A 26,586-nucleotide genomic window follows, 5' to 3' on the forward strand; every position below is an offset into this window, starting at 1 on the left:
AACACACTGATCTATAGCGCTGATGGGGCTGTGTGGACCACAGACAACACATCATGGGGTCAACACACTGATCTATGCCGCTGATGGGGCTGTGGACCACAGGCAACACATCATGGGGTCAACACACTGATCTATAGCGCTGATGGGGCTGTGGACCACAGGCAACACATCATAGGGTCAACACACTGATCTATGCCGCTGATGGGGCTGTGGACCACAGGCAACACATCATGGGGTCAACACACTGATCTATAGCGCTGATGGGGCTGTGGACCACAGGCAACACATCATGGGGTCAACACACTGATCTATAGCGCTGATGGGGCTGTGGACCACAGACAACACATCATGGGGTCAACACACTGATCTATAGCGCTGATGGGGCTGTGGACCACAGGCAACACATCATGGGGTCAACACACTGATCTATAGCGCTGATGGGGCTGTGGACCACAGACAACACATCATGGGGTCAACACACTGATCTATAGCGCTGATGGGGCTGTGGACCACAGACAACACATCATGGGGTCAACACACTGATCTATAGCGCTGATGGGGCTGTGGACCACAGGCAACACATCATGGGGTCAACACACTGATCTATAGCGCTGATGGGGCTGTGGACCACAGACAACACATCATGGGGTCAACACACTGATCTATAGCGCTGATGGGGCTGTGGACCACAGACAACACATCATGGGGTCAACACACTGATCTATAGCGCTGATGGGGCTGTGGACCACAGGCAACACATCATGGGGTCAACACACTGATCTATAGCGCTGATGGGGCTGTGGACCACAGGCAACACACCATGGGGTCAACACACTGATCTATAGCGCTGATGGGGCTGTGGACCACAGACAACACATCATGGGGTCAACACACTGATCTATAGCGCTGATGGGGCTGTGTGGACCACAGACAACACATCATGGGGTCAACACACTGATCTATAGCGCTGATGGGGCTGTGGACCACAGGCAACACATCATCATTTTCAATTCAATTCAATTTTATTAACCCATTCTGACCTGAGGTCAGATTCATACGAGGTTTCCACTGGACACACGCTGGTCTGACGAACCCATTCTGACCTGAGATCAGATTCTAAAAATGTCAGTTGTTCTTCGATTTTTTTCAAAAATAGCAGACCTACAAGCTCGTATCGCGCCACTCGGTGGCGCGATATGAGCTTGTAGATCTGCTATTTTTCAATAGCTAAAGCATAACATGATGCTGACACCAAAATGGGTGCCCGTTCAGAATGAGTTAAAGCGTCAAATCACAACAAGTTGTCTCAAGACACTTTACAACCAACAAAGATCCACCCAGAGCTTTGGGTCCCAGTTTGGGGGCTCCATTGTACGCCATTCTTTATCCGCAAGTACGGTAATAAACATTTTCTGTGAATTACGCATTTAGGAGCTTCCACTGTGCGTAAACGTTATCTTGCGGCCACACAAACCACTATTCATTTTGCCGACACCTATATGTGCGGGTGGAGGTGTGTCTGTAGGCGTGTTGATGCAGGTTTAGGACAACGGAAAGCGCCTCTTCAAACCACCCGTAATGCGAATCCGTTTGATAAAAGAATGGATCCCGATTTGGAGCTGCCTCAACGCAGAACATTCACTGTCTGCAGCTCATACGTAGGTCTCTCTTAATTCTCCACAAATCTTCGTGATTGTAATTTTCCCATAATCAGAGTGTCAATTCCTTGTGCTCATTGTTTTTGGTTGTCTAGTCAAAGAAGTTATTATATTTGTGCCATCGTGCGCAATTCCCTCGTTCAGCGCATCACCGGCATCACGCAGCGAAATATGTAATGGTTTTAAATAATGTAAAATTCCCCATAATCAGTAACACATGCTGATACTTGCGTCAACCAAATGAAAGGCAATTAAATGACAGATGGGTGTCATTTCCAATGTGATTTTGCCACAGTTCGGTGCAAGTCTATTTAATTAATCCAATTTCCCGAACTTCTGTTTTCGCGTGATACCCTTTCATAGAGAGGCAGGACACTATATACCAAATGAAAGACCGAAATATACAGATTACACAGCACTTTGAATTTTTAAGTGGTGCAACCACTTCCTTAAGGGACTATGTGTGTGGGACCTGTGGGTGGCTGCCTGCCTGGGTAGCTGGCTGGGTGCGTCTGAGCACGAAAACATGGTTGTTTTTCACCACCTGTGCGTAACCTAACACACACACACACACACACATATTAACTGTATATATGGTGATTTCGGGTGTGCCAGTACAGTACAGTACAGTACAGTACAGTACAGTACAGTACAGTACAGTAGAGGGTACAGTAGAGGGACCCCCACACGGTAAATCTGTCATTATTCAACCGTTTCGGACACGGGGCAGCTCACAGCTCGGTGCGTTACTCGAGACCTTCTAGATCTGTTATTTTGTCCACATGATACAGGCGTACACTGTGTATGAAGCAAGCATAAGCTTTTCGTTGGGCCTATAATGACATGCGTGGAGATAGGGTTAATGTGGTTAATTTCCTAATAAATAAATCAATCTGGTATGTATACTCTAGTATCCCTGGCAGATAGGACATGAACTGATGACATGTTCAGTTTTTAAATGTCTTTCTTATTCTATTTATCTGGCTGTGCTTTTTTATGGATTCCTGTAGTTTTTTAGGACTTATTTATATTCAGAGTATTGTCTTGCACTTGATATTATTGTATGAGCCTGTGTTGTCTTTTAACTAGGAGAAACGTAATTTCGTTTTTTTTCTGCTGCTGCAGTTGGAAAGAATGACAAATAAAGCAATCTTGATCTTGAATCTTGAATCAACTACAGTACACGCACAAACATTCCATTCCAACCGTATAATATCCACGGAATTATCTTGCCTGTTTGAAGCTACACACCAGACGAATGACACGACGAACGACCGCGAATCACGATCAATAATTAATTATGTTGTTCTAGATCAGAGGTTCTCAAAGTGGGGTCCGGGGACCTCCAGTTGTCCTTATGGCTAAATGATAGTCAGGAACCAAACAGACCGTTACAGGTCTGTAACTCTGACAGTGTAGTGTACAACTGTACATGTACATACACACTGAACACAGGGTACAGCGTACGACACTGGCGGCGGTGGTGGCTCAGGGGTAGAGTGGCCGGATGGTATTAAACCATTCTGACCTGAGATCAGATTCATACGAGGTTTCCACTGGACACACACTGGTCTGATGAACCCATTCTGACCTGAGATCAGATTCTAAAAATGTCAGTCGTTCTTCGATTTTTTCAAAAATAGCAGACCTACAAGCTCGTATCGCGCCACTCGGTGGCGCGATATGAGCTTGTAGATCTGCTATTTTTCAATAGCTAAAGCACGACATGATGCTAACACCAAAACGGGTGCCCGTTCAGAATGGGTTAAACCGCAAGGTTGATGGAACCCCGGCTCCCCCAGAGTTAGTGTCGAAGTGTCTTTGAGCAAGACACTGAACCACTAATTGCTCCTGATGTGCTGGTTGGTGCCTTGCATGGTTTCCACTGCCCACCGGTGTATGAATGTGTGTGTGTGAATGGGTGAACGTAATGCACAATCTCTGTAAAGCGTCTTGGATATAAAGACAGTATATAAATGCACCATTTACCATTTACAGTGTAGATTGGTGTCCCAGAGATTTTGAAAATGGTATCAATCGGTGGTCCGTGGCATAAAAATGCATATCGTTGGGTTCTTGAAATGAAACCGTTAGAGAAACACTGTTCTGGATCAGTGACCAAGCAAACGGGACATATTATTCTTATGCCATGTTAACACCATTCTGACCTGAGATCAGATTTAAAAAAATGTCTTCTACATCCCGACAGTTTTCTGAAAAAGCTATGTTTCTATGTCAGTGGTTCTTCGATTTTTCAAAAATAGCAGACCTACAAGCTCGTAGTGCGCCACTCGGTGGTGCGCTATGAGCTTGTAGATCTGCTATTTCTCAAAGCGTAACATAATGCTAACACCAAAAGGGGTTAAAAATGAGCATCCGTCTCACTCTGTCTTGCGGGTCCTGTTGAAGAAGTAGCCCCACTCTGAGCAGGTCTTCTTGCTGCTGACCCAGAACACTCCGGACAGTCCCACCACCAGCGTCATCAGATACTTCACCAGGAACAGGGACAGGTCGGGACGCTCGTACTCCATCGTCTGAAAGAGAGGAAACATGTTTTCCTAACGGTCCGTTTGTATTTTTAAAACAAGAGCACACAAATCCTTTCCTTCATTTGCTCGAGCTCCTTCTTCCCCAATTGAATTTCCTTTCTTTGATTGTTTTCCCGCTGTTGTTCAGCATGTAGTATTGTACATACAGTATATCTTTTATCTATTAAAACAGTTTCCGTGCCGGGAATGGTTTAATCCAGTTTACTGTCGCTGCGATATACGACATACCCGCCTTTTGTTTTATGTGTTTAATCCGCCGTAATGTAATAAATAAATAGAAAATCCGTCTTCGCCGTGGAGAAAGAGAGTAGACGCATTTGTTTTGATGATGAAACCGGAAATCGTCACATGCTGTGGGCTGCTAGGGCTTCTGGGAAATTGAGGCCAATGCAAACGAATGGGGTTCAACGCCTCATGGAGGAGGGTCCTGTGCTGCGTCTTCCGGGTGTACCAAGATGGCGGGTGGTGCGATCGTTCATAACAAACGGAGGAAGCTTTTTTCGCTCGATTTTCGCGGATTAAAAGCCCAAATAATTCAGCATATGCTCTAAAGGTAATACAACAATCTCGGCAGTGAAGGGGGGTTGATTAAAATGCGGGTTAAGCGTGTAAAACAGTCAAACTGTTAATTCACGACACCTACTAGCTTACATGTCACAATGTAACACTTTGTAGACCTGGCATTGTGGCCTTCTAGTTCAACTTTGAAGATGGAGAGGGCCACTACATTTCCACACTCACTCCAGACAGAGGGCTACATAAGCATATTTCGGACAGAGCAAAAAACGTGTCGCTTTTTGAACTTGTAGATCTGCTATTTTTGCTATATTTTAATTGAAATCCTGATTATATTTTTCTTGCTATTTTTTCATTGGAATTCTGAAACATGGACATAAAAAAAAGATAATACAATTCTAATACTAGTCATTCAGCTACTAATATAATTAAAAGCACGTCATGTTTGGAATTGTAACGTCTGAATCAATACAATATATCAGTATTTCAGTATATTAACCTGCGGGCCGCATTAAGTGAAGGTGGGGGCCGCATGTGGCCCCCAGGCCATGTACAGTATATTCTATACACTAACCACTACTACTGAACTTAAATCAATACATCACATGCACAGCTTTACCTTCTGCGAGCAGGGGATGCTGTACTCCTGGCAGCGGTCGTTGATCCAGGTCTGCTCCCAGGCTTGGCGCTGGCTCTGCTCGTAGCTGTAGCAGGCCAGCAGCGTGACCAGGGGCACCAGGTAGAGGCCGCTGAACACGCCGATGCGGATCATGAACTTCTTCAGCTTCTCCTGGTTGCGCTCGTCGTGCTGGATGACCTGCCGGACGTGGTTGAGCGACACGATGCCGGCGAGGAGCAGCGACAGGCCGGCCAGCACGCCCACGCACAGCGGCGCCAGGACGAAGTAGCGCAGCGCGGCCAGGTCGTACAGGCCCACGAAGCACACGCCGCTGATGTTGTCGCCCTCCACCTTGTTCAGCGCCAGGAGGAGGACGGTCAACGCCCCGGGGAGGCCCCAGGCGGCCGTGTGGAACCACACCTGTTACAGGACAGGACGACAAGGAGTCACGTCAGCACCACCAAACTATCTGACACCTGTTACAGGACGGGACGACAAGGAGTCACGTCAGCACCACCAAACTATCTGACACCTGTTACAGGACAGGACGACAAGGAGTCACGTCAGCACCACCAAACTATCTGACACCTGTTACAGGACAGGACGACAAGGAGTCACGTCAGCACCACCAAACTATCTGACACCTGTTACAGGACAGGACGACAAGGAGTCACGTCAGCACCACCAAACTATCTGACACCTGTTACAGGACAGGACGACAAGGAGTCACGTCAGCACCACCAAACTATCTGACACCTGTTACAGGACAGGACGACAAGGAGTCACGTCAGCACCACCAAACTATCTGACACCTGTTACAGGACAGGACGACAAGGAGTCACGTCAGCACCACCAAACTATCTGACACCTGTTACAGGACAGGACGACAAGGAGTCACGTCAGCACCACCAAACTATCTGACACCTGTTACAGGACAGGACGACAAGGAGTCACGTCAGCACCACCAAACTATCTGACACCTGTTACAGGACAGGACGACAAGGAGTCACGTCAGCACCACCAAACTATCTGACACCTGTTACAGGACAGGACGACAAGGAGTCACGTCAGCACCACCAAACTATCTGACACCTGTTACAGGACGGGACGACAAGGAGTCACGTCAGCACCACCAAACTATCTGACACCTGTTACAGGACAGGACGACAAGGAGTCACGTCAGCACCACCAAACTATCTGACACCTGTTACAGGACAGGACGACAAGGAGTCACGTCAGCACCACCAAACTATCTGACACCTGTTACAGGACAGGACGACAAGGAGTCACGTCAGCACCACCAAACTATCTGACACCTGTTACAGGACAGGACGACAAGGAGTCACGTCAGCACCACCAAACTATCTGACACCTGTTACAGGACAGGACGACAAGGAGTCACGTCAGCACCACCAAACTATCTGACACCTGTTACAGGACAGGACGACAAGGAGTCACGTCAGCACCACCAAACTATCTGACACCTGTTACAGGACAGGACGACAAGGAGTCACGTCAGCACCACCAAACTATCTGGAACCGGAGATATAGGGAAGTCACCTATATCCTTTTAGAAAAAACTAATTCCGTCACTGAGTAAAAATAGCTACCAAGAACTTAAGAAGATTAATAATAATTATAATAATACGATTGCTAGAGCAATTCATCCCTTTACATTTTTCTCAGTACTGTAAATTGTGCAATGAATTGCATTTTTATAGCGCTTTTCCAAGTGCTCAAAGCTCTTTACAATGGTTCATTCATACATTTGGAGGTGAAGCAGTGAACAGTCGACGCCAGCGTCCTCACTTCCCACATTCACACACCAATGGTGGCGAGCTCACACCGACCGACTCATTGGAGGCAATGTAGGGTTCAGTGTCTTGCCCAAGGACACTTCGACATGTGGACAGGAGGAGCCGGGATTCGAACCGCCGACCCAGGGATCATTGGACGACCTGCTCTACCTCCTGAGCCACACAGTCGCCAAGTGGTCTTTGTCTCTCTCACTGTTACATATACCGTATATACATATGTTTCCTACCGCTTTCTTCTCTATGGCCTCACAGCTCCACTTGGGCCCGGCGGCCAGGAACCAGGTGATGGTGAGGATGACCCACCACACCATGCCGGCCATGGAGAAGAAGTAGAGCAGCATGAAGAGCAGCGTGCAGCCTTTGCTCTGGGAGCCCAGCACCACCGTGTCCACGCCACCGCCGCCATGAGGCGCCCCGCCGCCCCCCGTGCACGCCGCCTTGTTCCCCAGCAGGAAGCCCAGGAAGTAGCAGAGCGACACCACGGCGTAGCACACGGCGTAGAAGATGATGGGCCTCTCCGGGTAGCGGAAGCGCTTGACGTCGATGAGGAAGGTGAGGAAGGTGAAGAGGGTGGCGGCCAGGCACACCACGGAGCACACGCCGATGAAGCTCTTGGCGAAGTCGATCTCGTGGGGCCTGGAGGTAGAGGGATGTTAATGGTTTAATAGTTAATACAACGAATAATTCACCGATTTTGACCTGAGATCACATTCTAAAAATGTCTTCTTCATCCTGACAGTTTTCTGAAAAAGCTATGTTTCTATGTCAGTCGTTCTTCGATTAAAAAAAAAATAGCAGACCTACAAGCTCGTAGCGCGCCACTCGGTGGCGCGTTACGAGCTTGTAGATCTGCTATTTTTCAATAGCTAAAGCATAACATAATGCTAACACCAAAATGGGTTCCTGCCCAAAATGGGTTAAGAAATTAATCAGTTAAACTTAACAAGGTAGTAATGAATCGAAAATTCTGCTGTTCTATCGTTGGGTGGTTTTCTGTGAATGTATAATGCTGTCTGGCCCTGTATCGTAAATTGTCAAATAAATATTTGATTAAGGAATATAATAATTATGCCTTTTGTATTCTTTCTGTATATCAGCTAAATTTATGTTAAGACATTGAGGGAAATTAAGATTCTCAGATTATTATTATTTTTTTCTTTTTTACAAAAAAATCTACTAACCGGTTAATCGATCGATAAGGTTATAAATTAATTAATTGATGGATAATTCCCATCCCTACCTGAAGTACATGTTGGAGCAGGGCGGTGCACAGTCCTGTGCGCCCAGGAAGGAGGAGCCGAGGCCCGGCTTGGTCTTCAGCGGCAGCGGGCACCAGAAGCCCAGGTCCCTCTTAGCGGACGGAGAGCTCTTTGGAGTGGTCGGAGGGCTGACCGAACCCCCCACGGGACTACACAGGTCCAACCTACAGGGTGACACCACACAACAACATTACACAGGTCCAACCTACAGGGTGAGACCACACAACAACACTACACAGGTCCAACCTACAGGGTGAGACCACACAACAACATTACACAGGTCCAACCTACAGGGTGACCCCACACAACAACATTACACAGGTCCAACCTACAGGGGGACACCACACAACAACATTACACAGGTCCAACCTACAGGGGGACACCACACAACAACATTACACAGGTCCAACCTACAGGGTGACACCACACAACAACATTACACAGGTCCAACCTACAGGGTGACACCACACAACAACATTACACAGGTCCAACCTACAGGGTGACACCACACAACAACATTACACAGGTCCAACTTACAGGGTGAGACCACACAACAACATTACACAGGTCCAACCTACAGGGTGACACCACACAACAACATTACACAGGTCCAACTTACAGGGTGAGACCACACAACAACATTACACAGGTCCAACCTACAGGGTGACACCACACAACAACATTACACAGGTCCAACTTACAGGGTGAGACCACACAACAACATTACACAGGTCCAACCTACAGGGTGACATCCACACAACAACATTACACAGGTCCAACCTACAGGGTGACACCACACAACAACATTACACAGGTCCAACCTACAGGGTGACACCCACACAACAACATTACACAGGTCCAACCTACAGGGGGAGACCAGACAACAACATTACACAGGTCCAACCTACAGGGTGACACCACACAACAACATTACACAGGTCCAACCTACAGGGTGACACCACACAACAACATTACACAGGTCCAACCTACAGGGTGACACCACACAACAACATTACACAGGTCCAACCTACAGGGTGACACCACACAACAACATTACACAGGTCCAACCTACAGGGTGACACCACACAACAACATTACACAGGTCCAACCTACAGGGTGACACCACACAACATTACACAGGTCCAACCTACAGGGTGACACCACACAACAACATTACACAGGTCCAACCTACAGGGTGAGACCACACAACAACATTACACAGGTCCAACCTACAGGGGGAGACCACACAACAACATTACACAGGTCCAACCTACAGGGTGACACCACACAACAACATTACACAGGTCCAACCTACAGGGTGACACCACACAACAACATTACACAGGTCCAACCTACAGGGTGAGACCAGACAACAACATTACACAGGTCCAACCTACAGGGTGACACCACACAACAACATTACACAGGTCCAACCTACAGGGTGACCCCACACAACAACATTACACAGGTCCAACCTACAGGGTGACACCACACAACAACATTACACAGGTCCAACCTACAGGGTGACACCACACAACAACATTACACAGGTCCAACCTACAGGGTGACACCACACAACAACACTACACAGGTCCAACCTACAGGGTGACACCACATAACAACATTACACAGGTCCAACCTACAGGGTGACACCACACAACAACACTACACAGGTCCAACCTACAGGGTGACACCACACAACAACATTACACAGGTCCAACCTACAGGGTGACACCACACAACAACACTACACAGGTCCAACCTACAGGGGGAGACCACACAACAACACTACACAGGTCCAACCTACAGGGGGAGACCAGACAACAACATTACACAGGTCCAACCTACAGGGTGACACCACACAACAACATTACACAGGTCCAACCTACAGGGTGACACCACACAACAACACTACACAGGTCCAACCTACAGGGTGACACCACACAACAACATTACACAGGTCCAACCTACAGGGTGACACCACACAACAACACTACACAGGTCCAACCTACAGGGTGACACCACACAACAACATTACACAGGTCCAACCTACAGGGGGAGACCACACAACAACAGTACACAGGTCCAACCTACAGGGTGACACCACACAACAACACTACACAGGTCCAACCTACAGGGTGACGCCACACAACAACATTACACAGGTCCAACCTACAGGGTGACACCACACAACAACATTACACAGGTCCAACCTACAGGGTGACACCCCACAACAACATTACACAGGTCCAACCTACAGGGTGACACCACACAACAACATTACACAGGTCCAACCTACAGGGCAACAACATTACACAGGTCCAACCTACAGGGTGACACCACACAACAACATTACACAGGTCCAACCTACAGGGTGAGACCACACAACAACATGACACAGGTCCAACCTACAGGGTGACACCACACAACAACATTACACAGGTCCAACCTACAGGGTGACACCACACAACAACATTACACAGGTCCAACCTACAGGGTGAGACCACACAACAACATGACACAGGTCCAACCTACAGGGTGACACCACACAACAACATTACACAGGTCCAACCTACAGGGTGACACCACACAACAACATTACACAGGTCCAACCTACAGGGTGACACCACACAACAACATTACACAGGTCCAACCTACAGGGGGAGACCAGACAACAACATTACACAGGTCCAACCTACAGGGTGACACCACACAACAACATTACACAGGTCCAACCTACAGGGTGACACCACACAACAACAGTACACAGGTCCAACCTACAGGGTGACACCACACAACAACAGTACACAGGTCCAACCTACAGGGTGACACCACACAACAACATTACACAGGTCCAACCTACAGGGTGACACCACACAACAACACTACACAGGTCCAACCTACAGGGTGACACCACACAACAACATTACACAGGTCCAACCTACAGGGGGAGACCACACAACAACAGTACACAGGTCCAACCTACAGGGTGACACCACACAACAACACTACACAGGTCCAACCTACAGGGTGACGCCACACAACAACATTACACAGGTCCAACCTACAGGGTGACACCACACAACAACATTACACAGGTCCAACCTACAGGGTGACACCCCACAACAACATTACACAGGTCCAACCTACAGGGTGACACCACACAACAACATTACACAGGTCCAACCTACAGGGCAACAACATTACACAGGTCCAACCTACAGGGTGACACCACACAACAACATTACACAGGTCCAACCTACAGGGGGAGACCACACAACAACATTACACAGGTCCAACCTACAGGGTGAGACCACACAACAACATGACACAGGTCCAACCTACAGGGTGACACCACACAACAACATTACACAGGTCCAACCTACAGGGTGACACCACACAACAACATTACACAGGTCCAACCTACAGGGTGACACCACACAACAACATTACACAGGTCCAACCTACAGGGGGAGACCAGACAACAACATTACACAGGTCCAACCTACAGGGTGACACCACACAACAACACTACACAGGTCCAACCTACAGGGTGACACCACACAACAACAGTACACAGGTCCAACCTACAGGGTGACACCACACAACAACATTACACAGGTCCAACCTACAGGGTGACACCACACAACAACACTACACAGGTCCAACCTACAGGGTGACACCACACAACAACACTACACAGGTCCAACCTACAGGGGGAGACCAGACAACAACATTACACAGGTCCAACCTACAGGGGGAGACCACACAACAACATTACACAGGTCCAACCTACAGGGTGACACCACACAACAACACTACACAGGTCCAACCTACAGGGTGACACCACAAGAACATCACCTTCAGTAACGGGACTACACAGGTCCAGTCTACAGGGTGAGACCACAAGAACATCACCTTCAGTAACGGGACTACACAGGTCCAGTCTACAGGGTGACACCACAAGAACATCACCTTCAGTAACGGGACTACACAGGTCCAGTCTACAGGGTGACACCACAAGAACATCACCTTCAGTAACGGGACTACACAGGTCCAGTCTACAGGGTGACACCACAAGAACATCACCTTCAGTAACGGGACTACACAGGTCCAGTCTACAGGGTGAGACCACAAGAACATCACCTTCAGTAACGGGACTACACAGGTCCAGTCTACAGGGTGACACCACAAGAACATCACCTTCAGTAACGGGACTACACAGGTCCAGTCTACAGGGTGAGACCGCAAGAACATCACCTTCAGTAACGGGACTACACAGGTCCAGTCTACAGGGTGAGACCACAAGAACATCACCTTCAGTAACGGGACTACACAGGTCCAGTCTACAGGGTGAGACCACAAGAACATCACCTTCAGTAACGGGACTACACAGGTCCAGTCTACAGGGTGAGACCACAAGAACATCACCTTCAGTAACGGGACTACACAGGTCCAGTCTACAGGGTGACACCACAAGAACATCACCTTCAGTAATGGGACTACACAGGTCCAACCTACAGGGTGACACCACAAGAACATCACCTTCAGTAACGGGACTACACAGGTCCAGTCTACAGGGTGAGACCACAAGAACATCACCTTCAGTAACGGGACTACACAGGTCCAGTCTACAGGGTGAGACCACAAGAACATCACCTTCAGTAACGGGACTACACAGGTCCAGTCTACAGGGTGACACCACAAGAACATCACCTTCAGTAACGGGACTACACAGGTCCAGTCTACAGGGTGACACCACAAGAACATCACCTTCAGTAACGGGACTACACAGGTCCAGTCTACAGGGTGAGACCACAAGAACATCACCTTCAGTAACGGGACTACACAGGTCCAGTCTACAGGGTGAGACCACAAGAACATCACCTTCAGTAACGGGACTACACAGGTCCAGTCTACAGGGTGACACCACAAGAACATCACCTTCAGTAACGGGACTACACAGGTCCAGTCTACAGGGTGAGACCACAAGAACATCACCTTCAGTAACGGGACTACACAGGTCCAGTCTACAGGGTGACACCACAAGAACATCACCTTCAGTAACGGGACTACACAGGTCCAGTCTACAGGGTGAGACCACAAGAACATCACCTTCAGTAACGGGACTACACAGGTCCAACCTACAGGGTGACACCACAAGAACATCACCTTCAGTAACGGGACTACACAGGTCCAGTCTACAGGGTGAGACCACAAGAACATCACCTTCAGTAACGGGACTACACAGGTCCAGTCTACAGGGTGAGACCACAAGAACATCACCTTCAGTAACGGGACTACACAGGTCCAGTCTACAGGGTGAGACCACAAGAACATCACCTTCAGTAACGGGACTACACAGGTCCAGTCTACAAGGTGAGACCACAAGAACATCACCTTCAGTAACGGGACTACACAGGTCCAGTCTACAGGGTGACACCACAAGAACATCACCTTCAGTAACGGGACTACACAGGTCCAACCTACAGGGTGAGACCACAAGAACATCACCTTCAGTAACGGGACTACACAGGTCCAGTCTACAGGGTGAGACCACAAGAACATCACCTTCAGTAACGGGACCACACAGGTCCAGTCTACAGGGTGAGACCACAAGAACATCACCTTCAGTAACGGGACTACACAGGTCCAGTCTACAGGGTGAGACCACAAGAACATCACCTTCAGTAACGGGACTACACAGGTCCAGTCTACAGGGTGAGACCACAAGAACATCACCTTCAGTAACGGGACTACACAGGTCCAGTCTACAGGGTGACACCACAAGAACATCACCTTCAGTAACGGGACTACACAGGTCCAACCTACAGGGTGAGACCACAAGAACATCACCTTCAGTAACGGGACTACACAGGTCCAGTCTACAGGGTGAGACCACAAGAACATCACCTTCAGTAACGGGACTACACAGGTCCAACCTACAGGGTGACACCACAAGAACATCACCTTCAGTAACGGGACTACACAGGTCCAACCTACAGGGTGACACCACAAGAACATCACCTTCAGTAACGGGACTACACAGGTCCAGTCTACAGGGTGACACCACAAGAACATCACCTTCAGTAATGGGACTACACAGGTCCAGTCTACAGGGTGAGACCGCAAGAACATCACCTTCAGTAACGGGACTACACAGGTCCAACCTACAGGGTGAAACCACAAGAACATCACCTTCAGTAGCTTGGGCCTCTAACTATGCTAAAATATGAGATAGAATCAAAGCTGAAAAAAACAAGTATAGTTTGATTGATCACAAAGGAAATTCCAGATTGTCATTGTATCATATTTAAGCATATTACAATAGGCCAAATAATGCTAATATGTAACCGTTCTATCTAGCCCTGAAGTGACAACAGTTACATGCCGGACACAATCCGGCATGGCTTCTGTGTGTATTATTAGTATTGTGTGTGTGTGTGTGTGCGCACAAGCCTAACTTACGTTGGTAAATATTAGCTGTAGAGATTGACAACAGAGTCAATGCATGTGTGTGGGTGTGTGTGTGTGTGTGTGTGTGCGTGTGTGATGTCCTTATCCTGTTGAAGCTACAGTATTCTTTCTTGCTCTGCAACTGTATCTCAATTCTCTACTGCTGTGCTGCCTTTGCCGACCTAATTTCCCACTCAGGATCAATAAAGGTCTCATCTTACGTGTCAGAGATGCAAACATTGTTGTGCGAGTCACATGGAATAAAGCGAAATAAAATCTCTGAAAAGACTGAAAATGTAATGATGATGTTTTAGGCAGACCAGCTGAAGACTATTCATGTTTCTGGAAGATGCTTCTAAAGTTGTATTCTATTGCTAGTTTGATCACTTCAAATACTCTTTCATCGTAAAAAAATAACTAATGACCGAAAATAGCCAATCTACAAGCTCAAGCTTACAAGAAGCTCACAACACGTCACGCTGCAACGCGTTGTGAGCTTGTTAGATCTGCTATTTTCGGTGCGCAGCATGCTTTTCACAGAGGCCACGCTGGTTTCTGTGGAATCCAAATGACTGAAATCAGTCGTGGCGACTGAGAACTTGAATCCATATATCGATATTAATCCCGATCGATATGAATCGATTCATTGAAATAAAAAAATCAATTTTCAAAAAAAAAAAGAAACTTTTGTGAAAGGTGAAATGTGAGCTTTATATTCCATCATATTCAAGTGCTTTTGGAGAGAAATGATAGTCACTTTCAGTAGTAGAGCACTGTAGAGGGGAGCTGTGTGTGTCTGTGACTGTAGAGGGGAGCTGTGTGTGACTGTGCCCAGGTGATGATGGTCGTTAATGCTCATCAAGGAAGGAAATTATGTTTCTCCACTGTCAAAAGTAATGCTACTTCTGTTGCAATGTAGTTAAATAAAGAATCTCAGGGGGGGGAAGATAAATGATATAAAATTAAAAGAAACTGTAATTTTTCTTTAACCCATTCTGAACGGGAACCCATTTTGGTGTTAGCATCATGTTATGCTTTAGCTATTGAAAAATAGCAGATCTACAAGCTCATAGCGCGCCACCGAGTGGCGCGATACGAGCTTGTAGGTCTGCTATTTTTGAAAAATCGAAGAACGACTGACATTTTTTTAAATCTGATCTCAGGTCAGAATGGGTTAATCAGACCAGTGTGTGTCCAGCGGAAACCTCGTATGAATCTGATCTCAGGTCAGAATGGCCTAATGGGGTCATGTGCAGTTGTGTGATGAATGATGGGTGTGATCTTCTTACTTGTCACACTGCAGCTCGGGGGGCCAGGAGATGCCGAAGGTGACGCTGTCGTTCCTGCAGTCGGACAGCACGGTCTGGCACGTCTCTCTGCAGGGCTGGATCACCTTGTTCTCCTCCGTGCACGCCGGGATGAAGGCCTGGCACAGGAAGTGGTGCACGTCTGGCGAGCAGCGCAGCTTGGCCAGGGGCATGAACGGCTACATGGGGGGGGGGGGTCAGAAACAGAATGTTGATGTCCAGGTAGAAAGCTCTCATATCATTGTGTGTTTTTTTTTTAATGAATGCCCTACTTGATCACACGACAGCATCACACAAAAGCATCAAATGTGGCAGTCAGATCTACAAGGTTGAGCTTGTAGATCTGCTACTTTTGCATTTAAATAAATAAAATGTGTATCCTGAAGAGTAAGAGTTTTGGACATATGGGTTTCCACCCGACAGGCGATAAGTGTCGTCTTCACCCTTGCATTACAACTACAGGGTCTTCCCCTCCACTCACGTCAAAGTCAGTGGTTCCAGTTCCTAACCTTTTTCTGAATCAAGGACAACTTGAAAATCTCAAAAGTGTTTTTGTGTGTATTTCTGACAGAATTCCCATCTTATTATTACCCTCCCCAAATTCCTGTCAGAAGCCGTTGAGGGCTGATTTCACCCTTCTGCGCAATCCTATCGTCTATCTATCTATCGGGTGGAAACCTCTCATGTCCAGAACTTTTACTTTTCAGCTTCCAAATTCAAAAACAGCAAAAGTAGCAGATCGACAAGCTGTGAAAGTAACATTTTGGGCCAGTGTTTCCAAAGTTTGTCTGAACCCATCCAGCCTTCCTGCCATAGCTCAGATTGGTGTCTTGAGCTCCCAGGACAGTTTATAGGGCTGCACAGTGCATAGTTTTGAAGTTACAGAATTTGCTAAGCAAATGTGAACACAAGGCTAAACTGGGCTTATTTCGCTGTGAAAGTAACATTTTGGGCCAGTGTTTCTTTCCATACAAGCTCAAAGCGAACCATTTCAAGCCACGCTTCGAGACACGTTTCGAGCTTTCGGGAGCTGCTACTTTTGATGCTGTGCGTTAATTCACCAAGAAACACAAGAAGTTAAAAACACGGAGATAAGAAACGTCTTCCCCGACGGCAACGGTACGAACACAAGATCAGCACAAGAAACAAACAGGAGAGTGATCTTCTACAGTAAAGTGAACACTGGGAGCTTGCTGAGCAGTGTTACTGTTCTATAAGTGCCACACAAAGGAGTCCTTTCACATATTCTTCCGTTTCGACAGATTTGTGGAAGAGCGAAGGGAACCTGGGGGGAGTGGTGGGAATGGAGCACCAGGAAATGACTGCATAGCTGTTTGGAAACGTACAGCGACTAGCCAGGAAGGCTGGAGGAGAGAGAGCTGTTGATAGGTTAGCTCTGCCACAGTGTTGTAGTGTTTCTATGACATGTGCACTGCATGTACAAAGGATTAAATGTGGATTAACAAACTGGTGGCAAGACAACATGAATGAAAAAGAAAACCTCCCTTGCAAGTCGACGCTGCACCAAAGCAATCCCAATTATATAAACGGATTTCTTTTAGACAATAACTATGGTTGATTTCACCGGAGAGGCTTATAGTATAGTATTACACTGGTGCCACTTTATGCCGATTCAAATTCTACGATCTTTAATGACGAGTCGGATGTTTTTAGTTCTGTTGTTGTTGTTGTCGTCAGTGGAATAAAAATGAAGAGATCTTATCAAGGTTTAAAAACAAACAATATAATCCATCATCACCTTATCAAGCCATCAGTCATTATAATAGCTGTATTGACGTAGTCGGCTCACATCGCTTTAAAAACTCGTTTGCATGTGTTATTATTCACGTTCAGATTAGTAATGCATAGAGTACGAATGCATCGACTCCGTTGTCAATCCCTACAGCTAATATTTACTCCAACGTAAGTTAGGCTATGCACGCGCACACACACACGCACACGCACACGCACACACACACACACGCACACGCACACACACACACACACGCACACACACACACGCTCCTACAATCAACACAGCGTAAATCGAACAAAGTTACTATTCAATGCTTCCTTTTCCTAGACTCCAGTCTGGCAGTGGCCCCAATCTCTCAGGGGCCACGGGTTGGTTTTTCTCCCTCCAACAGTGAGACTCCTTGTCTCTCTCCTGCGGAGGTCCCAGACTCCATCTCAATGAGCTCTTCTTGCTCACACTGACTTTTATTTTCTTTATGGCAGAGCTACTGTAAAAAAAAAAGCTAGTCATTTCAGAAACATCCAGCCAGGATCAGGGGCAGAAGTCAAGTCAACTCGTTTTAAAAAAAAGTTTCACACCAAAGTGCTTGAAGGATTTATACGATTTTAGACATTGGTTAGACACTCCCTTTTCAAAACAAATACCTTTAGAACTACTTCTATAACATAGCTTTCCCGTTTTCTGTGGCAGTATGTAATATATATATAATAATTATATACAGTATATATATAAGCCAATTTGCTTTTTCCATTATTCTCCTACTGAAGTGCCTCACAGGGCATTTCGAAAGCTGCCAGCCACTGGTGGAATAATGTGGGAACAAGGACGGAGCGGAAGATGTTAGCCATCCACCGGAAAACCCTACTGATATGCTGTGCTAAACACGGACCGGTCTACAGGGGCTGTACGATAAATCATGGCATAGTTCAAACAGAGTTATGTACAGTACGTATGTAGCCATGAATGTAGGGCAGTGTATGTATACCTGGCTGTCACCTAGGAGACAGAAACTGGTGGAAATATGTGTGTGTGAGCGCGAGAGAGAGAGAGAGAGAGAGAGAGAGAGAGAGATTCTCTGCGCACAGTATGCAGGAAAACCATTGTGTGTGCATCTGGGTGTGTCTCCCTCTCCCCTTCCTCCACAAATCAAAGGCCCCACACAACAAAGTAGAAAAGATTCCCTTCGGCCAAGTTTGCAGTGAAATAAGAAGCCATAGACTTCTGCCAGACAACACAAAGACTCCCTCAGAACAGTGTTGTTTCTTCCGTCAGTCACGGTAACACATCTTACTCGTCAAATACCAGGCTGTAACCAAACCCTGACGTTTTTTTGGGGGGTGCCAAGACTCAAGGTTCAACTATTAGCCAATCTGAAATCACTGGCAATGGGAGAGGTCTTCCAGAATCCTGCCTATGTGACATTGTATGACGTATGTATTTGTAGTAATTATTATTCCTTGTTTTTTTTCCGCCACCATAACACAGACAACTCATACAATTTGGAAACACAGACCTCTATGGATACAGGCTTTAGCAGAAAGTAGACCTTAGCCTGTGGTTCACTGGCACTGACTCTCTAAAGAAATTAGAGCGTTGTCGCTGTTTTGTTTTTTTTATCTACCAAAGTGCCAACGAGTGTCGTTTACACTTTTGGGGCAACCCAAACAGTTCCAGTGAAAGCCAAGGTCAACCCCAGACAACCACATCCATGCCAAAACGTAATTCAACTCAGGTACTAGTACTGCATCGTTTCCAGGTACATACATAAGTGTCATTGTGTAGCCTATAGCACTCTCTCTCTCCCTCTGTCCCCTGTATCTACTCTCCAAGGACACACAGGTCATGTGTAAATAAGACTGTGTTAGTGTGTTTAGGCTACTTCTTAAGTCCCCCACAATTTATTTTGGGGGAGGGGGGGGGGCAGTCTTTTTTTATGGTCTCCTTTGGATAGGATGTGTTAAAAAAAGAGGGACTTATATTGTCTTCAAAACATCATGAGACCTCAGTCACAAATTGAACTCACAGCCTTAAGTTTGTCACATGCTGTCCCCTCTCTCTCTCTCTCTCTTAACATGCATTTGTCATTCTTGCTCGCACAAATGCATACAATGGTACCATGTCTTCTCACATCTCACACACACACACACACACACACACACACACACACACACACACACACACACACACACACACACACACACACACACACACACACATTTAAGCGATGAAGTCCAGGTTAGACTGTACATACAACAGCAGTGGCAACACACACAAAATAAGTGCGGGTTGGAAATCAATTGGCATGGGAGAAAAAGGGGTAAGAGCAAAGGTAAGTAAGTCAGCCAGAAAGGCATATTGTCAGCATCAGCCAGGGTGCGGGAGTCCATCCCTGTCTCAATGCGCTAGACCTCTGGGAGATGGTTTGCTGAGGTGGAGCGCAACACCTACCATCAGCTCCCAGTACTTACCGTACGACATCAAGCCATGCTACTCATGCGCTGAGTTGGCGGTGCCCGGGATCGAACGCATGACCTTGCGGTCAAAAAGGACCGCTACCGACTACTGAGAAAGCAAAAGCATGAAATCCAGTGTATAAATCTCACCTCCATCTTGCTAGCGGCGATATCCTGGTCATAGTGGTCCATCATGTTGGGAAAGAAGGTCATGTTGTACGGCATCCCGTGGCAGCGGTGGACTCTGATTGGCTCACAGGTGAACAGGCTGTGGGCGTCCATCAGTGGGAGGAGCCACAGCAGCCACAGTGGTCCAGACAGCAGCATCATGGAGGCTGCACGGGGTGCAAAGGTTGGTTTTTAGTAGTGATCTCAATTCTTGTGGGGGAAATCGAAAAATCTATTTGAGCAATAATTCTTGCACAATTCTTGCAATAATTCAAATTTATTTTTCGATTAGTAGTGACTAGTGACTACTGAACAGTGGTGGAAGAAGTAGTCAGATTCTTTTTTTTTCTCTTTTTTTTGCAATACCACAATATACAAATACTCTGTTACAATAAGTAAAGTAACACTCCTATATTTATTGATTAAAAAAGACAAAAAAAATAAAGAATAATAATTTGTCCAAATTTGTAAAAAGAAATATAGCTAATCTCAAACAGCCGAAAGATTAAAATGGCCCGGGGATTCAGTTGTTAACGTACGTACTTTTTTTTTATTCATAATCTCAAATCTTCCTCTGCGATGTAGTAGTGGAGTAGAAGTGTAAACTACAGAAATGTTTAAATGCTCGCTCAAGTATAAAGTGTAGTTACCTCAAAACTTGCACTTCTTAAGTAGAGTTACTTGAGTAAATGTACTGCGGTTGCGTTCCACCACTGGTACGGACCGGGTCAAGTTTCTCTCCTGGCCTCAGAAGGAGGATATGTTGGCCCAAAGTGTTGGATTCCACTGCAGGCTCACTTGACGTTCATCCGCATTCCACTTGGCCTGGGGGGGGTCATCTCTGTGGCAACGCTGGGAGAGCTATGGCAGGTAGAACACTCCCATCAGCCCCCTTGTGTGTTCTGTTCAGCATGAGCCTCTGGGTAGACACAATGTTGTGTTGTCGTCGTTGTTAGGCACATTTTAACTGTGTTAAGTTGTTTAACTGTGTTACTACATGATCATACTAACTACAGCGTCACACAAAAGTTAAATGAAAGCCTGAGTATCAAGGCTACACTAAAGTATAACAAAGCTCGAAGCGGCTTGTTTCAAAAACAAGTACTAAATACTATTAATATAGCCTCCTACACAGTTAAGAACAATACACATAAGACAAGCAACTCTCAACAAAGCCAAGGCACACCGAAAGAGTCTCTTGTGCAGGTGAGAGCAATAGGGGCAAGGGGATACTAAATTAACTTAAATGAAGCCATGATTTAAGAAGATCATCAGTCCTAAAGTTTGGGATTGCATTACAGCTCACAAATCCCCTAAAACAAAGTGCTTTAATGATGTTAGCAGTATGGTAAAATAGAATAGTTTGGCTTGTTATGCCTGACAGGCTGCCTGCTGTGTCTACAACAGGTTACTGTTATGTTAGCTGACTTAGCTTTTAGTCATCGGGGCATTCCAAAGCATCACCCTTGATTCTGGGTGTTCATTACATTTACATGTCAGTGTTACAGAACTGGTTCAAAGGGTATTTCAAAACACAAGTCAATCCTTTTTTCTTTCTTCCCAGAGCACAAAGTCGATGCATTAAATACAGGGTGGGGAATAAACGACTGATTCAATAAGAATACGTCTCAGCTTGTTTGTTTGATGCAGACTTCTCATTAATTAAAGTATCGGGCTTTTCTCACTCACTCGCGCGCGCGCGCACACACACACACACACACACACACACACACACACACACACACACACACACACACAGGCAATTATCCCTAACAATCAGTCATAGACAGTTCAAAGGAAAACAGCAGAGTTCATATCAATATACTGAATTAATAGTCAAGGGTTTTAGGAGTTTAACATCCATTAGTGTGGGCCATTTATACCTAGAAACCCCACTGCAACACTCGAGTCAAAAGGGAGCTATTTAACCAGGTAAACTAAACATTTACACTATGTTAGTGTAACGTTGGATGTGAAAGAGTGACAAATGATTAACAAGAACATACACATTTTACGACAACGGCTGGTATGCGCGTATAACTAAAGTAACAAGCATGTCAGAGAGACTCACAGATCGGACACTAAAACATATTTAACAGCTTCCATATCAATATTGGGGCGACTGTGGCTCAAGAGGTAGAGCAGGTCGTCCAATGATCCATGGGTCGGCGGTTCGAATCCAGGCTCCTCCTGTCTACATGTCGAAGTGTCCTTGGGCAATCGGTGTATGAATGGGTGAATGTAATGCACAATCTATGTAAAGCGCCTTGGATAAAGGCGCTATATAAATGCACTATTTACCAATATCTTCTTGGTAAACATCCTGACCCAGGGTCAAATGCTGGGGCTAATATACATACAACCATTATTCCACCCCCAAGTCGGGACACCAAAGTTCGGGCATGGAGAATAACAAAGTTCCCTGCCTCGACAGTCTACAGTGGGGCCTGCTGGGTGATAGTTTCTGGACCAAAACAAAGTTTACAGCCCCAAATAAAACGTGAGGAAAGCTCTTACCATCGACTCCGCGGGTGTGTGTAATAGTCCGCTACATTGATGCCTCTCTCGGGGCAGTTCCTTTAGCTTGTTTTTGAGCGTGCAAATGTTTTTGTTCCGACACACACACACACAAACACACACACACACACAGTCACACACACTACACGTACAGAGAATCTCTTTGGGTGAGTGATCGCTTGTTGCCACCTCTACATCCCATAGCCTATGGGGCGGTCATGCTGTGATTGGCTGGTTGGTTGTTAGGCAACAGGTTATTGTAGTCAAAGATATATATTTTTGTAGTCCAGTGGGTTCTCAGTCACAGACAGCTGAGCTATAGGTCTAGCCGGGACCCCCAAATTAAATGTTCCCTCCCCGTCCCGGCCAGACCCCACTTGATAACCACTGTTATAGTCTAATTGTCTCCACCAGGCCGAAGGCATGGGGGGAGAGTATGTTTTGCACTCCATCCGTCCGTCCGTGTGTGTGTGTGTGTCCGTCCGTGTGTGTGTCCGTCCGTGTGTCCGTGAGCAGCTAATCTCGGCCACCGTTAACCCAGTCGATGCCAAATTTTGCACACACACTCCCTGGATGCCAACGATGAACCTCTGCCCCAAACTTTCCAGAACGGCCTGTTATAGCGCCACCAGGAGGCCGCTTTGTGCAAAACAAGTTTTTGCACAGTACACCTACAGATTTTGTCCAAACATCACGCAAATTGGTACACAGTCTCTCTAGAGCCATTCAACGAAACCAGTCTTTCAGATTTCTCAGACTCCATCCTGATTGGTTAAGATTGGCTTCCAAAGTTCACAGGAGTGCTCAGTTTCAAACAAAATGCTGCAAATCATGAACACATCGCGTGATTTCCGTGAAATTGTGCACCCACATTCCCACTAGGCCGAGGACGAAATGCCACATGAACAATTTCAACTCAGCCTCAAGGTGGCGCTATAACTGACCGAAAAGTGTTTTTACCTCTAACTGCACGGATCTGTGGATAACTTTGTATGCCAACTCCCTAGAGGCCAAGGAAAAACCTTTGCCTGGAATTTTTCACATCTGCTCTTTATAGCGCCACCAGGAGGCCGCTTTGTGCAAAACAAGTTTTTGCACAGTACACCTACAGATTTTGTCCAAACATCACGCAAATTGGTACACAGTCTCTCTAGAGCCATTCAACGAAACCAGTCTTTCAGATTTCTCAGACTCCATCCTGATTGGTTAAGATTGGCTTCCAAAGTTCACAGGAGTGCTCAGTTTCAAACAAAATGCTGCAAATCATGAACACATCGCGTGATTTCCGTGAAATTGTGCACCCACATTCCCACTAGGCCGAGGACGAAATGCCACATGAACAATTTCAACTCAGCCTCAAGGTGGCGCTATAACTGGCCGAAATGTGTTTTTACCTCTAACTGCACGGATCTGTGGATAACTTTCTATGCCAACTCCCTAGAGGCCAAGGAAAAACCTTTGCCTGGAATTCTTCACATCTGCTCATCCTGGTGGAGACCTGTGCCCAGAAGGGCACTTTTTCTAGTGTTTGTATTATAATTGGTTGAATGTTCGCCCCCCTGGTATATAGAGATGCTAGTGTTTGTGTTATAATTCATGTCTACTGACTATGAAAACAAAGTTCATCTGTGGAGCCAAAAGTATAGAAAGTATACTCATTTTGTAGATTAGAAAGTCCCATTTTACAAGTTTTCAAATGTATTCAATGTGTACAAATCTTTTGAAAATAGCAGATCTACAAGCTCACAATGCATTTGTAGGTCCGGTATTTTAAAAAGGCCAAAATGTATATTTTACTGAAGGGCTGAAGTGGTCAATGTATGTTTTGTAATAATAATAAAAAATCTGCAAAGTAAACTAACTAAATTTGTCAAATAATCGTCGTGGAGTAAAGGTACTATATTTGTCTCTGAGATGTACGTAGTGAAAACTATTGCAAACCCTCCAGTATAAAAGTCCAATTTCCCTCAAAAGTGTACTTTAATGTACTTTACGCCACTGAGCACATTAATGAACCTTGAATCAAATGAACCATGTAAATACAACAAATTGAGCGGAGCACTGCAGGGAGTTGAACCCCATTCCGGTAAACCAGAAGTACCACAACCAGTGCCTTGGTTTTTGTTTTGTTTTACGAGGTCCATTCGTTGAAATGTAAATTTTGCATTTTAACAGTAAAGTAATTTCACAATTTACATTGTAGGAAATGATTAATTACGGTATGGCACCAGGCCAAAGCCATGGGGAGAGAGTATGTTTTGCACTCTGAGTGTGTGTGTGTGTGTGTGTCTGTGTCCGTCAGTTTGTTAACAGCTAATCTCCGGCACCATTAACCCGGTCGATGCCAAATTTTGCACACACACTCCCTGGATGCCAACGATGAACCTCTGTCCCAAATTTTCCAGGACGGCCTGTATAGCACCACACATTTCTTTATGCCCTCCGAGACTATGGACTTTAGCCTTTCGCTTTTCCGTGATTTTCACCTTTTTTCAAATCCTAAACAATGATGAAGAATCGCGCACTATAGCATGCCACTTAATGACCTTGACCAATATCAATGACCTTGAGCAGTATAAATGAACTTCAATAAGACTAGTAAATGACCTTGACCAGTATAAATGACCTTGAGCAGTATAAATGAACTTCAATAAGACTAGTAAATTACCTTGACCAGTATAAATGACCTTGAGCAGTATAAATGAACTTCAATAAGACTAGTAAATTACCTTGACCAATATCAATGACCTTGAGCAGTATAAATGAACTTCAATAAGACTAGTAAATTACCTTGACCAGTATAAATGACCTTGAGCAGTATAAATGAACTTCAATAAGACTAGTAAATGACCTTGACCAGTATAAATGACCTTGAGCAGTATAAATGAACTTCAATAAGACTAGTAAATGACCTTGACCAGTATAAATGACCTTGAGCAGTATAAATGAACTTCAATAAGACTAGTAAATGACCTTGACCAGTATAAATGACCTTGAGCAGTATAAATTAACTTCAATAAGATTAGTAAATGACCTTGACCAGTATAAATGACCTTGACAAGTACAAAATGACCTTGACCAGTATAAATGACCTTCACCAGTATAAAAGACCGTGACCAGTATATGACTGTGACCAGTATAAATTACCTTCATGAGACTAGTAAATGACCTTGACCAGTATAAATGACCTTCATAAGACTAGTAAATGATCTTCACCAGTATAAATGAACTTGACCAGTATGCGGTCCATGACCATGGACTATAGCCTTTCACTTTTCCTTGATTTTCACCTTTTTTTTAAATCCTCAACAATGATGAAGAATCGCGCACTATAGCGCGCCACTCAATGACCTGAGACCACAACAGGTATAAGAAAGACGTTCTGATCTTCATCAGGTCATGTGTACACAAAACATACACTTTTATACTAAGGGAGTGCCCCCATTAACCAATCAAAACACCACATTTTGGTGCCCCTCCCATCACTGCAGGTGTGACACGTCAACCCTGA

The 26,586-nt window shown here is 45.8% G+C and overlaps 1 protein-coding gene across 3 annotated transcripts in view; it reads right to left on the reverse strand.

Moving 5' to 3' along the window:
• The window catches only part of fzd6 (frizzled class receptor 6), a 296,006-nt gene extending 272,799 nt beyond the window's left edge, over positions 1-23,207 (reverse strand). For all 3 annotated transcript variants that reach the window (XR_014569043.1, XM_083761130.1, XM_083761129.1), the window contains exons 1-8: positions 23,076-23,207; positions 21,209-21,477; positions 20,541-20,725; positions 16,164-16,360; positions 8,400-8,582; positions 7,387-7,795; positions 5,343-5,762; positions 4,044-4,192 (exon numbers count right to left, since the gene is read on the reverse strand). Coding sequence is in view for 2 of the 3 variants with exons in the window: in XM_083761130.1 (XP_083617256.1) it covers positions 4,044-4,192; positions 5,343-5,762; positions 7,387-7,795; positions 8,400-8,582; positions 16,164-16,360; positions 20,541-20,720 (1,538 nt within the window). In the remaining variant the exon portion in view is untranslated. The remainder of the gene's footprint in view (positions 1-4,043; positions 4,193-5,342; positions 5,763-7,386; positions 7,796-8,399; positions 8,583-16,163; positions 16,361-20,540; positions 20,726-21,208; positions 21,478-23,075) is intronic.
• Positions 23,208-26,586: the final 3,379 nt, after the last annotated feature.

The sequence above is a fragment of the Protomyctophum parallelum genome, assembly GCF_964188405.1.
Source record: "Protomyctophum parallelum genome assembly, chromosome: 3".
In the NCBI taxonomy this organism is placed as follows: Eukaryota; Metazoa; Chordata; class Actinopteri; order Myctophiformes; family Myctophidae; genus Protomyctophum; species Protomyctophum parallelum.